The 15,246-nt window shown below is 41.6% G+C and overlaps 1 protein-coding gene across 2 annotated transcripts; it reads left to right on the top strand.

Annotated features, from left to right (window-relative positions):
• Positions 1-2,342: 2,342 nt before the first annotated feature.
• Positions 2,343-14,977, top strand: LOC102915020 (uncharacterized). Of its 2 annotated transcripts, none has more exons than XM_006995494.3 (5): positions 2,343-2,481; positions 8,949-9,327; positions 12,080-12,206; positions 12,380-12,440; positions 13,384-14,977. In XM_006995494.3, the coding sequence occupies exons 2-5, from the start codon at positions 9,289-9,291 to the stop codon at positions 14,423-14,425; spliced, it is 1,269 nt and encodes a 422-aa protein (XP_006995556.1). In that variant the 5' UTR covers positions 2,343-2,481; positions 8,949-9,288; the 3' UTR covers positions 14,426-14,977. The 2 variants fall into 2 exon arrangements, with proteins under 2 accessions (XP_006995556.1, XP_006995557.1); XM_006995495.4 differs by lacking the exon at positions 2,343-2,481 and adding an exon at positions 2,643-5,832.
• Positions 14,978-15,246: the final 269 nt, after the last annotated feature.

Below are 15,246 nucleotides of genomic sequence, written 5' to 3'. Positions count from 1 at the left end.
TGATGCCATCCCTGGGCTGGTGGTCCTGGGTTCTATAGTAAAGCAGGCTGAGCAAGCTATTAAAAACAAGCCAGTAAGCAGCACCCCTCCAAGATCTCTGCATCAGCTCCTGCCTTGGGGATCCTGCCCTGTTTGAGTTCCTGTTCTGACTTCCTTCAATTAATAATGAACAGCAATGTTAACGTGTAAGCCAAATAAACCCTTTTCTTCTCAACTTGCTTTTTGGTCATGGTGTTTCAACACAGCAATAGAGACCCTAATTAAGACATTTGGGAAAGTAGATATTTGCAAGATTCGTGAAGTCCCTTCCCAGATTTATAGAAGGTAGAAAACAATGCCAGGGGCGGAGACACTGACCCACTAAACTGCCAAGAGGAGAAACTCTCAGACAATTAAGCTGCCTGCCTGCAGCTGCGCAGGAAACTCCGTGGACCCAGTTTTTGTGAGTCATTTCAGGAGTTGCTGTTTTGAGTCACTCTTGTTCCTGCAACCAACCCCTCACCTACATCCCTGTTAATGACCACAGTAAAAACTCACTGGTTCACTAAGTTGGACTTGGTGCAATCCTTCTCTTCTGTGGCTCCCCTCTGGTGAGGAGGGTGTGTGTGTGTCGCCTCTCTACAGGAAAAGTCTGCCATAGAACATATGCCTGTCACCCTTAAATGTGTTCTTTTCAGTGTTGTGCCTATTTGGGAATCCTCACTGGCAGCTACGACTTACTTCATCTGTGTCCTTGTTGGATTGTTCCAATTCTTCCACTTGTTTTCAAGCTCACATATTCAGTTCTCTCCTGGATCCAGTCAATTGATGAGGCTATCCACAGTTCTTTTTATTTGACAATTTTTTTCTTTAATTTCTGCATTTCAGATTGGTTTTTCTATCTCTTTGTTGAGTTCCTCTTTCACATTATTGATCACCTTCCTCATTTGTCCAGTTGTTTGTGTCTTTGAACATACTTATAACCATTATTTGGGTTCTCATTCTGGTATTTCATTTAACTCATTTTCACTAGATGTCATTGCTGAAGGGCTAATGTTTAAATATTGATTTATTTTACATGTAATATTTGTGATCGATGTGAGTATATGTGTAGCCTATTTGTGCCATTCCATGCACTGAACCATTCAATGATAGATACCTTCTTCCTTCCTTCCTTCCTTCTTTCCTTCCTTCCTTCCTTCCTTCCTTCCTTCCTTCCTTCCTTCCTTCCTTCCTTTCTTTTTCTTTTTTGAGGTACCGTCTCACTGTGTAGACCAGGCTGACCTTGATCCCATAGAGATCTGGCTGCTTCTCCTCTGAAGTTGCTGGGATTAAAGGTTTGCATAACCATGCTCAGCTTTTGACTTGTTTTTTTGAGGCAGGGGGTCATGCAGCTGAGACTGGCCTCGAAACCACTATGTAGTGGAGAATGACCTTGAACTTATGACTTTGTAATTTTCATCACTGGTGGGGTTACAGACAAATGCCAAGTTAGTTAGTTTATGTGATTTTGAGGATTGAATCCAGGGCTTCTTGCTTTCTATGCAACTAAACCACATTCTTAGCTATTCAACTAGACACCTGAAATATTTATTTTTATTTTATGTATATTGGTGAATTACCTGCATGTTTGTGTACCACATGTGTGGTTGGTGCCCATGGAGGCCCGAAGAAGGCATTGGATTTCTTGGAACTGGAGTTATAGAAGGTTGTGAACCTCTATGTGGGTATTGTGAATGGAACCGGGGTCCTCTGGAAGAGCAGCCAGTGCTCTTAACTGCTGAGCCATCTCTCTAAGGCCCTCAATTACATACTCTTAAATTTTTTCTCCAGTTTTACATGTGAAGAACTCAAGTATCTGAGGACATTCCAGAAGTTACAAGTTCTCTAATGACTGTTCAAGAAAAAATTGTGCCCACGCATGATAGCTTAGGGCCTATGATCTCAGAACTTAGCAGGTTGAAGCAGAAGGATTGAAAGTTTGAGGCTCTTGTGGGCTATATAAGAAGACTATCACCAAAAATATTCTGGAGAAGCTATGGCACAATGACTTCCTGAGATGTCGGGACCGAAAATTAGTTTTTTTTCCCCAGTGGACTTGTTCCTAGGTATCTCAGAGTCACAAAATTGGCTTGACACTGACAACGATTTTCACTGGCCACGGTTATTTAGCAAGGCTCGCCTACAAGTACACAAGAGCCATGGGCCTATGTTGCCACCTGCTGGCCATCGCAACACAAGACGATGTTTTCAAAGCTCACAGCCTAAGGAGCGCCTGAGAGCTGTTCCTGTCACTCAGCTCACGCAAAGCAGTTTTAGCCAACCAGAGCCTTCAGGCAGGTTGTCCAATCAGAAGCTTCTGGGAGGCAGGGGGTGGGGCCAGTGTTCTTTCCGGCCGCCATGCTAGCTAAGGGTTCTTCACCAGGGCTGAGCGAGGTCACTGCGGGTGCCGCTGCCCGGAGCTGTGAGGGGAGCGCGGACGAGCTCGGCGGCCGCGCCATGGTGAGCGCGGGGCCGCTGTCCCCAGCCGGGGCGGAGCGTCCGGCTGAGCCGCGGGAGCCGGTGTGCCGGGTCCTCCCCGGGGCTGGGGGAGCGGGCGCGGGGACGCGGCGCCTGCCCAGCGACCTGGGCCCTGCCCGGCGGCCTGCGGGTGCTTCCGCCTTGATGGTTCTCTTCCGCGCCAGCGCTGAGCGGGAGGCCCCGCCCTGCGGGGGGGCGGGGAGCCCGAGCGCGGGTGACGTCCCGGTCGCGCCTGTCCTGCCTTTTGGGGCTGCGCTGGAAGGCAGCTTGCTAGACTGAGGTTCTTTGTGGTGTCTTCTAGAAGTACTGAACTTTGCATTCCAAACGCAGATATAGGATCCTTTTTCGGTTAATTTTGCGACATTTGTAAAGTCTGTCCAGTGAGTTTCTTTGCAAAGGTGTTCAGAAACAGCTGTGGAAAAGACTTTTCTCACTGATTTTTGTTGTTGCTGTAGTCTGTTTGTTCTTCTGTCAAATATACTTTGACTATATTTTTGTCTTTATTTCTGTTTATGTGTTAATATTTTTCCCCAAATAGTGCATTGTTTTGAGTACTGAAGTCTGATGGGAAATGTAGTTAGGAAGCATTGCAGCTGGGTCTTTTGTATTGTGTTCATCATTGCCTCATTTCCACGCACCTTTGATGTTCCCTGTTACGATAAATATTTTTTTTAGGATTTTATTGGAAGTGTATTGATTGAGCTTCTAGTTTAAACTGAGAGCCAACATCTTATTAAGACTTCCTATCACGAGTGTGGTATGCTAGATATAGATGAACACATTTGTATTTTCCCATAGTGTCAGAAAATTTTTGAATAACAATAAATTCAAAAGGCACAGTGGTTTTGAAGGTAGCAATTTCAGATAATTCCACTTACTGTGGTAATTGGGACAAGGCTAATGCAGGTTTATTCCAGTCTTAATTAGTAATATTCTTAAATCACACAGCACAGTATAGCTGTGCATACATGTAGTTTATAAAATGAATACAAGTAAAAGAAAAGGCAGAGAAGTGGGCCGAGAGACATGCAGTGGGCCGAGAGACATGCAGTGGGCCGAGAGACATGCAGGTAGAGCCTGTATTGGTATGCTAAGGAACTCAAACCTAGGATGCCCCAGGGAGGACTCAGTTTTGTCAGCCCTGCTACAGAGTTCTAGTTGCTGGATAGAAGGTGGAACCAGGCTTTGAGAATAGGCAACTGGGTTCAGGTCCAGGTCTAGATTGGGAGGGATAGGCAGTGGAGAGGCCGGGCTAACAGAGGTTGGACCTAGTTTATTTGAAACCTTGGGGACAGGAGTTCCCTGTCTGTCCCTTCACATACATGCCAAGTATGAGATGATAGTTTGGTTGGGTTGGGGCCAGCCATCCTCCTGCTTGGTGTCCGTCACTTTATGAGGCCAGGAGAGGGAGTTATATACTTTCCTGGTCTGGCAGGTTCTTGGCCTTGGTTTCCCTGATAGTGTTTTAATACACTCATGTGCCCCTGATAAACTTATAGAGTGGCTCCCTTTCTGTTCCTGGGAATAAGCCATTTATCAGTCTTTGCTGTTTGAGTGAACAGGTAGTGTTGTTGTGGATCTACTCTAGGGGTTGTAGTCATTCTCTTCTCTTAAAATGGAGTCAAATGGAGTTTCAGGGCAAGGCACTGCCTAGAAAGAAAGCCACTGTTTTTCACAACATGGAGTAACTGGAACAGGGCACAACCTGATCTCAACACTGAACATATCTTGGATATGGATATCCAGGATTCTGCAGTAGCACTCTCTTTATTAAGTAGATTATTTTCATTAGTGATTTGTAGTTTGGAGCTGGAGAGATGGTTTAGTGATTGAGAACTTGCTGCTTTTCTAGAGGACTGGAGTTCCATTCCCAGTGACCACATGGTAGCTTACACCTATCTGAAACTCCAGTCTGAGGGGATCTGAAGCCCTCTTCTGGCCTTCATGGGTACCAGGCACAAATGTGGAGCAAACAAACACCCATATAAATATATATGTATTTAAAAAAAAATAATTTGTGGTTAATGTCTGCAGGCTTACCCTCCCCCTTTTGTTTTGTTTTGTTTTCTTTCTCTTTTCTTTCTTTTTTTTTTTTTTTGAGACAAGGTCTCACTGTGTGATGTGTCTGACCTGGAACCCTGGAATTTTGTAGACCAATCTGTCCTGGAACTCAAAGCAATCTGCCTGCCTGTGCCTTCCAAGTGTGTGCAGCACCATACCCAGCATGTCTGTAGTTCTTTGTGTATTCCTTACAGTACTGTGTATTACAAACAGTATAGTATTTTTATTTTAACATCCTATTGTTCATTGCCAAGGTATAGGCATAGGATGGAATTATGTATCCTACATGTTTGCTATAGTATCTCATTAGTTTCTTGAACTTTTGTTGGTTTTTGAGATTTTCTTTTTTATTTCTTCTGAAAAAGCTCCTTTCCCCTTTTGTTGACATACAGTCCCCCTCACCCTCCACCGCCTAATTATTTGTATAATATAATTTAAATTTATTTCTATATTATATATTTATCTGCCTGCATTTATGTCTGTGTACCATATACATGCCTGGTGCCTGTGGAGGACAGAGGAGTGTTGTGGGATAATTGTTTTGTTCACTGTGAAGATGTGTATCTACCTAAGGTGCCTTTTGATTGACTTAATAAAGAGCTGAATGGCCAATAGGTAGGCAAGAGAGAATAGGTGGGACTTCTGGGGAGAGAGAGGAACTTGGGAAGAATCTGGTGCTTGGAACTAAGCCAGTGAGATGCACATGGCAGAATGTCGATTAATATAAATGGGTTAGTTCAAGTTATAAGAGCTGGTTGGAAAAAAGCCTAAGCTAAGGCCAAGCCACGTCATTATTTGAGAACTGGTGGTACAAAGAAAGTCCGACTACAGAGGAGGGTGTTGTATCCCCTGGAACTGGAGTTACAAATGGTTGAGAGCCACCATGGTGCTGGGAATTGAACCTGGATCTTCTGGAAGAGCAGGCAGTGCTGCTTTTAACCCCTGAGCCATCTCTCCAGCCTGATCATAGGATTTTTGTTATTTACTTGTTGATGATAGATTACATTGATTTTTAACTTTATGGGGGGAATGGGATGAGTGTTGGGAATTAAACTCTGGTCCTTGTGTGCTCTGCCATTGAACTTCATCCACAAACTGAATTTTGAAGTTTTAATTGGTTTTGCATACCTGTCTTAATTTCTACTTGGTTGTGGTACGTAAGTTTTTGATTTGGTTTAGTTGATTTCTTTATTACATTGAGGGAGACCCTTGGGTAGGTAAAGATGGCCTTGAACTCCTGACTCTTGCTGCTGCTCCCAAAATGCTGGAATAGTAAGTATGAACCGGAACACTTTTTTCCTTAAGACTTTTATAACTGTTAACAAATTTCCCCTTTAACAATTTCATGAGTGTCTAAAATGCATGCTGTGGCTCCTGTCCTCTAACAGCCCTTACGGCCCTAGTCCTGCCTTATCCCTGCAATTCCCTTTCAGTCACTGGTGTCTCCTTTCTTCATTTTCTCTTGGAACCCCTGAGTTAACCAGGATCACCTATGAGTTAGGAACTATTCATGGAAGCTTGGTAGGCACCTCAGTGGGCACACAACTAAAGACAATGACTTCTTCCTCCAGAGTCTTTCAGTGGTCAGTAATTCAAGGAAGAGTAGTACACTGTATGCCCCTCTGACCTATAATTGACTGTTGATATGTAATCCCATTGGAGGTGACCACAACCACTGTGAAGTCATGACAGCATTGACTGCCATACCCAGAAATCAGCATTTCACAGCCTTTCCCCCTCTCCTCTGGCTTTACATTTTCACCCTTCCTCTGCTGTGATCCTTAAGAGGTAGTGGTGTAAATGTCCTATTTTGGGCTGGAGAAATGACTCAGAAGTTTAAGAGCACTGGCTGCTCTTCCAGAGGACCAGAGTTCAATACCTAGCACCTACATGGTGGCTCACAACCATTTGTAATTCCAGTTCATCTTCTGACCTCTGTGGGCACAGTACAAACATGTTGCACAGAAATACATGAAAGAGCTGAAAGGTGGCGGGGCACACCTTTAATCCCAGCACTCAGGAGGCAGAGGAAAGGAGGATCTCTGAATACGAGGCCAGCCAGGGCTATACAGTGAAACCCTGTCTCAAAAAGCCAAAACAAACAAACAAACAAACCAAAAACCCAAAAACAAATCCCATGAAGGCTTAACATCCACACATAAATAAAAATAAATAAAATTTCAAAAGCAAAATTTAAAAAAAAAACTTAAAAAAATGTCCTGTTTAGGGTTGAACATTTAACCATCACTTATTCTTGGTGCTTTGAACACCCATGCACCCTATGTTCACTGACATTCATTGCAAAGGGAGGAGTATCATTTCATTTGTTTATGGGTATGAACATAAATATTTAGAAAGTAATCTGGTCTCAGGACAGTTGAGCTGAACACTATTAGTAAGAATACTCCTAGAGGCTAAGACCTCAGCTGTGGGTTTTGGCCAGATTTACAATACCAGGTATGCATTCCCTCTTGTGAAGCATGCCTCAAATCTAATCAGAGTGGTGGGTTATTCATTTAACAGTTTTTATAAAACTTGCATATGACCCAGTGTCTTAGTCACTGTTCTATTTCTGTGAAGCGACACCATAACCATGACAACTCTTATGAAACAAAGCATTTAATTGGGACTTGCTTAGAGTTTCACAGGTTTAGTCCATAATCATGTCAGGGAGCCTGGTGTCATGCAGGCAGACAGGGTACTGGAGAAGTAGCTTAGAGTTCTACATCTGAATCTCGAAGAGAGAGACGCTGGGCCTGGTTTTGACGTTGGAAACCTCAAAGCTCACCCCCAGTGACACATCTTCCAACAAGACCACATCTCCTAATCCTTCTCAAGTAGTGCTGCTCTCTGATGACTAAGCATTCAAGTCTATGAGCCTGTGGGGGCTGTGTTTATTCAAGCCACCACAGCTATAATATTCCTAGGCATATACTCCCAGGACTCTGTCTTACTACAGAGATGTTTGCTCAACCATGCTCATCATTGCTCTATTCAAAATATAGGATATAAGAACTGCCTAGATGACTATCAATGATGAATGAGTAGTGAAAATGTAGTATATATACACATAATGTGTGCGTGTGTGTGCATGTGCACACCTAATTTATGTTGTGGTAAGATGATGGCCTCATAGTTTAAATTCGGAAGTGTTTGCTTTTCTGGAACGCATGGTACCAGATTGGTGTAAATTTGTTTTTGTATTTTTAAGACAAGTCTCTATTAATTAATCTCACTCTGTAGATCAGGCTAGCCGAACTCAAAAGATCTCCTGCCTTCCTCTCGAATGATAGGATTAAAGGTGTGCATTACTGCACTCAACATGGTGTAAATTCTTTTTTTTTTTTTTTCGTTTTTTTTGGAGACAGGGTTTCTCTGTGTAGCTTTGCGCCTTTCCTGGAACTCACTTGGTAGACCAGGCTGGCCTCGAACTCACAATGATCCACCTGGCTCTGCCTCCCGAGTGCTGGGATTAAAGGCGTGCGCCACCACCGCCTGGCTGTAAATTCTTAACTGTGTGGATCTTCCTTATTTTTTTCCCATTTGAATTTTTCAGATTTTTTTCCCTTTGTCATTTTACTTCTTGATTTTTATGGCTGTATTACTTGGTTTGCTTTGGTACATTGTGCAACCTTTATAAATAAAACACTGAGCGATATGACAAGAGCATGGTGAGAACATGGACAATAGAAAGGTAAAGATAGAGCATAGTCACCGGGCTTCAGAGGGGCTCTTTGAAAGGTGCCTGATGATACATGTAATAAAGTATTGCTGGAAAAGCTGAGAACATTAAAAACAGAGCTAACCGCTGGGTGTGATAGTGCACACCTTTAATCCCAGCACTCAGGAGGCAGAGATAGGTTGATCTCTGAGTTTGAGGCTAGCCTGGTCTACAGAGTGAGTTCCAGGACAGCCAGGGCTACACAGAGAAACCCTATCTCGAAAAACCATAACCAAAACAAAACAACCCCCTCATCCTGAAAACAAAAACAAAAACAAAGAACAACTAAAATACCAGAGCTAGCCACTTCTAAACCTCAGATTGGAAACTTTTACCATATGTGGCTTTAGCGAGCTTGGGCCTCAGCCTAGGGTCCCACTCAGGTCACCCTTCTGAGCCCAGGGGCTTTAGCAGAGCTCGAAGCAGGCTGTGTGCTAGGATTTGGCCAGCAGTGTGATGGGGAAGAAAGTGCAGGTTGCTGCTAATGGAGCTCAAGACACATCTAGTCACAGGTAAGACTGGTCTGAGAGGAGCCTGTGGGTGGAGTGTGAGGGAGCATTCTCAGTGGGAACACAGGTCCTGGATATTGCTGATTGCTTGTATGATGGCTAATCTTCAGTTGACTTGATTGGCTCTGGAATCAACTAAGAGGCCTGTCTCTGTGCAGGTCTGCCAGGGGATTTCAGGAAGGACTAACTGAGGCGAGAAGACCCTTTCGTATAGTGGGTGGCACTTTGAGTGTGACCTCAGTAGAGAGAGGTCCAAAGAAGAAGCAGTGTTGCTTTCCTGCCTTCCCTTCGTGCTGGTGAGTGCATCTGTCCATTGCTGCTGCTGCTACTGCTGCTGCTGTTCCGCCACCACCACATCCTTCACTGACATTGGAACCCAGCTTCTTGGGCCTTCCAGTGTGGACTGAAGAGCAGAAGCTGTCCAGGTGTGCTCTGGGCCTTTGGCACCTGATTGAAGCTCCTGAGGCTTCTAGTCATCGTGGATGGAGCCTCTCCATCATGGAGACAGCCATTGTTGGACTGTGCAGGCTGGATCAGGTAAGTTGTAATTTAAATAAAGTAATCTAATAAACTCTCCTTGTTATTTGTTCTTTTAGTTCTAACCTCAAGAGAACCCTGATTGAGTCAGATAGCTACCTATATCCTCCTATTTTTCTTATGCACACCTTACACATTATTTAAATCATCATTCTCTATTTAATTTAATTTAATTTTACCCTCAGGATTGGCAAGCTGTAAGCTCTGGCAGCTGCCAAGAAGTGGAGATAGGTAAGAGAAGAGAAAGCAATGCCACATGAGTTAAATTGGCGTATCAGTCCCATGGCAGATAGGCCCAAAGTACCAGAAAAACCACATTTAGGCTTCAGCCAGCATCCTAAAGAGAAGATAATCACACATGGAGGCTTATTCTTTCTTATGAATGCTCAGCCTTAGCTTGGCTTATTTTTAGCCAGCTTTTCTTAACTTAAATTATCCCATCTATCTTTTGCTTCTGGGTTTTACCTTTCTCATTTCTGTATATTTTTTCTTTCCTTCTTATTTCATGTCTGGCTGTATAGCTGGGTGGCTGGTCCCTTCTGTTTCTTCCTCCTTGATCTCTCCCAGATTTCATCTCCTATTTATTCTCACTGTCTGCAAGCCCCACCTATCCTTTCTCCTGCCTTGCTATTGGCCATTCAGCTCTTTATTAGACCAGTCAGGTGTTTTAGACAAGCAAAGTAACACAGCTTCACACAGTTAAATAAATGCAACATAAAAGACTGCAACACTTCTTTGCATCATTAAACAAATATTCCACAGCATAAACAAATGTAACACATCTTAAAATAATATTCCACATTTCCCCCTTTTGTCTAAATACAAATGAAAGGTTTTAACTTTAACATAGTAAAACTGTACACAACAAAAACAGTTATCAAGTAAGAATTACATTTATGATATTCAGTCCATTTATTTGTATTTAGCAAATTCAAAGAAAATACTCCATTATCTATCTTAGTAATTCTGAAGTTTTATATCTGATTTACTAATAACTAAGGAAAATTATAACTAACTATTTAGTCTTTAACTCCATCAAAGACCCCCAGAAGGATGTAGTATTATCTAACAACAGAGTCATTTTGCTGCCTGGACAGTCATCCAAAGTTTCTCTTTGGGGTGTCCATCTTCAGCTTACAGGCCCAGAATATCTGGCAGACTTTTCAGTGAAGCAGGAAATTTGAAGGACTGTCCTATCTTGTATTGGCAAAGTTTGTCAGTCTCTTTTCTCTGTCCTGCAGAATGTCTGGCAGACTCTTCTGAAGGACCATCCCATGTTTTGCAAAATTCAGCAGTCACTTTCCTGTGGGTCATGCATGTCCAGTTTTTATAACAGTGAAGGCAAAAGCAGTTTCTTGCCCAGATACTAACCTTGCCACATTGAAAGCAAGCTCCTATGGAGTTTTTTTTTGATGCCTATCATCCTTTTGTGAAGGAAATTGATGTGCCAGGAACAGATGTGTCTCATTGTCATGAAAAGCCTTAAGTTAACAAGACATTTTAAATGCCATATTCGGTAGGTCTTTGAAGTGTTTGAAGACATTTATCTAAAATATATCTCTGTATCATCTTGAAAATAAGCCTAACATAGCTACAAATTTGATTGTTATAGACGACTAACTACTAACCTGTGTTTCTTAATTATCCTAAATAGTTCATAATAATAATAATAGCTTTCAGAAACTAGAACTTTACCTTATGTTTTTATTTTTATTTCTTTTTAATTAATTAATTAATTAACTTTGGTCTTTGAGACAGGCTTTCCCTGTGTAGCTTTGTGCCTTTCCTGGAACTCACTCTGTAGCCCAGGCTGGCCTCGAACTCACAGAGATCCGCCTGCCTCTGCCTCCTGAGTGCTGGGATTAAAGGCGGCGTGTGCCACCACTGTCCGGCTATCTTATGTTTTCAAATGAACTGCATAGGTACAATGCCTTAAACAGGAGTAAACACATATATACAGTGTACAAAAATAACTTTAAATTTGTACAACTATTCCACAGCATAAACAAATGTAACACATCTTGGTATTCCACCACACATTTGGGTTAGTGCTATGGTTCAATAGGTCAACACAACTGCCACTGAGCCTGATAACCTGAGTTCAATCCCTGGGGCCCACATAGTAGAAGGAGCAAACTGACTCCCACATTCACAGTGCTGTGTGTGCCCCTGTGAATAAATGCACACACACTAAATACTTATCTTAAAGAGTGTATATGATTATGGAGTATTTCAGAAAATCAGTTCTCTCTTCTCTAGGGTTTGCTTTTTTTGTTTGTTGTCGGGTATACTTTGCCATATTCTTAAGAATATTTCCAAAGTACTTGTTCCAGAGATTCTATTACTTGTATGTATTCTTTTTTTCTTAACTTTGTTTTTAGAAATTTCTTTGAATGTTAGGAATATGGAGGAAGAAGCTTAAACTCTGAGCATGAATTTTCAAGGATAGCCAGCCTCCTGACCCCTAATATTAATGCTCTTGTATGTATCGGATGATAGGGTGTGCCTGGGACAAGAAGTGGAGATGGCTGGAGAAAGGGAATGGGGTGGGGAAGCAGTGCCTCTCCTCCTGGGCTCAGTAATGAGGAGAGTGATCTGTCTGCTGTCTCTGAACACCACTCAGTGGTTTTACTAGAACTCCTGTGTCATGGAGTGAGTGTGTGGGAACCACAGTTACGCTGTCGTACTGTCAGACATGGACAGATGTGTCGTTCTCACCCACCCTTTTATATACAAATATGGAATGTTTTAGGATCTGGTGAGCTTTGAGGATCTGGCTGTGAACTTCACCCAGGAAGAGTGGGATTTGCTAGATCCTTCTCAGAAGATTCTGTATGGAGATGTGATGCTGGAAACCTGCAGGAACTTCACTGCCATAGGTGAGTAAGGCTATCATCTTACCTTCACTCCGCAATTAGAGAGCAGGGGTTTCTGTTATTGATGGTCACAGTGATTTGGATGTGGAAAGGGAAGAATGTGATGAAGAAATTAGGTGTAGTTGCAATGTACATTCTAATAATTTAATTACACATTTTCTGTGACAATATTTTAGGATATGAATGTGAAGACCAGAAAATTGAAGAACATTATGAAGATCCTGAAGTAAATATAAGGTAATTTGCATTCAGAAGTGCAAGCAAATATTCCTTGAAGAAATTTTAATGTGCTGTAAAATTTTTGTTTTTAAGATTTTTTTAAAATATTTATTTATTTATTTTTGTTTTTTCAATACAGGGTTTCTCTGTGTAGCCCTGGCTGTCCTGGAACTTACTTTTGTAGTCCATGCTCGCCTTCAGCTCACAGAGATCCACCTGCCTTTGCCTCCTGAGTGTTGGAATTAAAGGCATGCACCACCATTGCCTGGCAAGATTTATTTGTTTTTATTTTATTTTATTGTATATGGGTGTTTTGTTTGTGTGTTTGTCTGTGCACTACGTGCATACTATGCCCTTGGAAACCAGAAGAGGGCGTCAGATCCTTTGGAATTGGATTTAAAGCTGGTAGTTACCCACCATGTTGGTGCTGGGAATTGAATCAGGGTTCTCTGGAAGAACAGCCAGTTCTCTTAACCCTGAGCCTTTTCTTCATCTGCTGTGCCATGAAAATTTAACAAGTTAACAAAACAAAGAATCCCAGCTTTAAATTCATTTATCAGTAGAGAATTTTCACCCAAAGTATTTTTTTGTTTAATCTTTAACCTAGAACCAGTTCTGGGACCCTGCATTAACAAACTCTACTAATTTGATCATAGGCCTATGGGAACCATATTGCAGAACCATCAGTCCATTTATTTTCAGATATTTTGTGTGAAAGCACATATTTTGTGTTTTTTTTTTTTTCTGTTTTTTTTGGGATAGAAAGTTGGTCTAATAGGCAAACAGTAGTAAAACAACTATCACTGATGGGCTTGTCATTTCTTACAGCAGTTATATTTACAGATACCCTGATACTGAAGAAGGTGGTCAGGGTGGTGCAACCTTATCCATAAATGAATCTCAGTATGAGCAGCAATGTGTGTGGAGAAATATTCACGTGTCATTTATTTCATTTTAATAGGCACATCATATCTCACTCTGAATATACACAGTATGAACCTGAGGACTGTGAACAGAAGCCACAGGACTCTAATTATCTTACAAGGATAGAAGGATACACGGAAACTCACACTGTGAATGGACCTTCTGAGTGTGAGGTATGTTTAAAATCCTATGGACTATATCACCTCACTTACAATGGACATCACAACTACGAATACAAGGAGTGTGGAGGAAGCCAAACTGTACGAAAATGTTATGAATGTAACCAATGTGGTAAAACTTTGAGTTCTTTCAATTCTCTTCAAAGACATCAGAAAATTCATATTGAAGAAAGACCATATAAGTGTCAACAGTGTAGTAAGGCCTTTAGATGTCTCAATGCCCTTCAGTCACATGAAAGAATTCATACTGGAGAAAAACCTTATGAATGTAAACACTGTGGTACAGCTTTTAGCAGACTTACTCACCTGCGATTACATGAAAAAGTTCATACTGGAGAAAAACACTATGAATGTAAACAATGTGATATAGTTTTCAAATCTCAGAGTTCCTATCATAGACATAAAATAATGCATGGAGAAACATTTTATAATTGTAAAGAGTGTGGTAAGTCTTTCATTTACCCCTCTTTACTTCAAATGCATGAAAGAACTCATACAGGTGAAAAGCCTTATGAATGTAAACTATGTGGGAAAGCCTTTAGATACCATTCTTCCATACGATTACATGAAAGAACTCATACGGGAGAAAAACCCTATGAATGTAAACACTGTGGTAAAGCCTTTACACGTCAGAGTTATCTTCAGTTTCATGAAAGAAGCCACACTGGAGAGAAACCCTATGAATGTAAAGAATGTGGTAAAGCTTTTAGGCATCACTCTTACCTTCGATTACATGAAAGAAGACATACTGGAGAGAAACCGTATCAGTGCATACAATGTGGCAGATCCTTCAGCCGACAGAGTTCCTTTAAGAGACATCAGTCTGTTCATGCTGTGGAAAACCCTTATAAGTGTCAACAATATCTACTTCCTTTACCCCTGTTTCCTTCAAATGCATGAAAGAACTTACACCAGCACCAAACCTTCTGCATGTGAACAGTGTGATAAAATGCTTATCCTAATTCACATAAAACACACATAAGGACTCAAAATAGTGATGAACCTTTAAACAATGTAGTATAGCCTTCAGGGGCTACAGGGACTATAGAACTCCACCACCTGGAAGCAGTTACCAAAGATGATATCTCCTGCCCTTCAGCCTTCCATAAAAGTTTGTGGACATCATGTATCTCAGAGAGAAGTAATGCAGGAAGAAGGCCAGAAAAGAATGACTGTGAGCCACAGTAACTTATCTCCAGAGCTCAACAACCAAGAAAGGCCAGCACTTGGACTTTGGGGACCATCTTGAGGTTATAGAAACTTTTCTAGCAAACATAGGAAATCATTCCCTATAATCATTAGAAGATAGGTCTGCCATTTTAATGAACTCTCCTTTTTTAATGAAAACTTACAGATTCAAACAGAGGTACACACTTGAGTCTGCTCCTATTCTGTGGAATGTATTCTATGCTGTTATTCTCAAGTTCAGTAAATCTACATATACTCTCAGTATTACTGCTGTGTGTCTTACTCTTTTCTTTGAAATAACCTGTATATCACATCCTGGACACCTCCCCACCCCCTGGGCATAATTTGAGGGCTTTCATATATGTATACAATGTGTTGGTTAAATCCTATTCCCTCTCCTCTCTAATTCTCCCTCTTTTTTTTTTTTTAAACTGTGTTCTGGGACTCACTGTGTAGAAAAGGTTGGCTTTGAACTTAACAGAGATCCACTTGCTTCTGTCTCCCTAGTGCCGAGATTAAAGGTATGTGCCACC

The sequence above is a fragment of the Peromyscus maniculatus genome, chromosome 17 (genome assembly GCF_049852395.1).
Source record: "Peromyscus maniculatus bairdii isolate BWxNUB_F1_BW_parent chromosome 17, HU_Pman_BW_mat_3.1, whole genome shotgun sequence".
In the NCBI taxonomy this organism is placed as follows: Eukaryota; Metazoa; Chordata; class Mammalia; order Rodentia; family Cricetidae; genus Peromyscus; species Peromyscus maniculatus.
The sequence above is the reverse complement of the archived record's forward strand: the minus strand, read 5'-3'. Positions and strand labels throughout refer to the sequence as shown.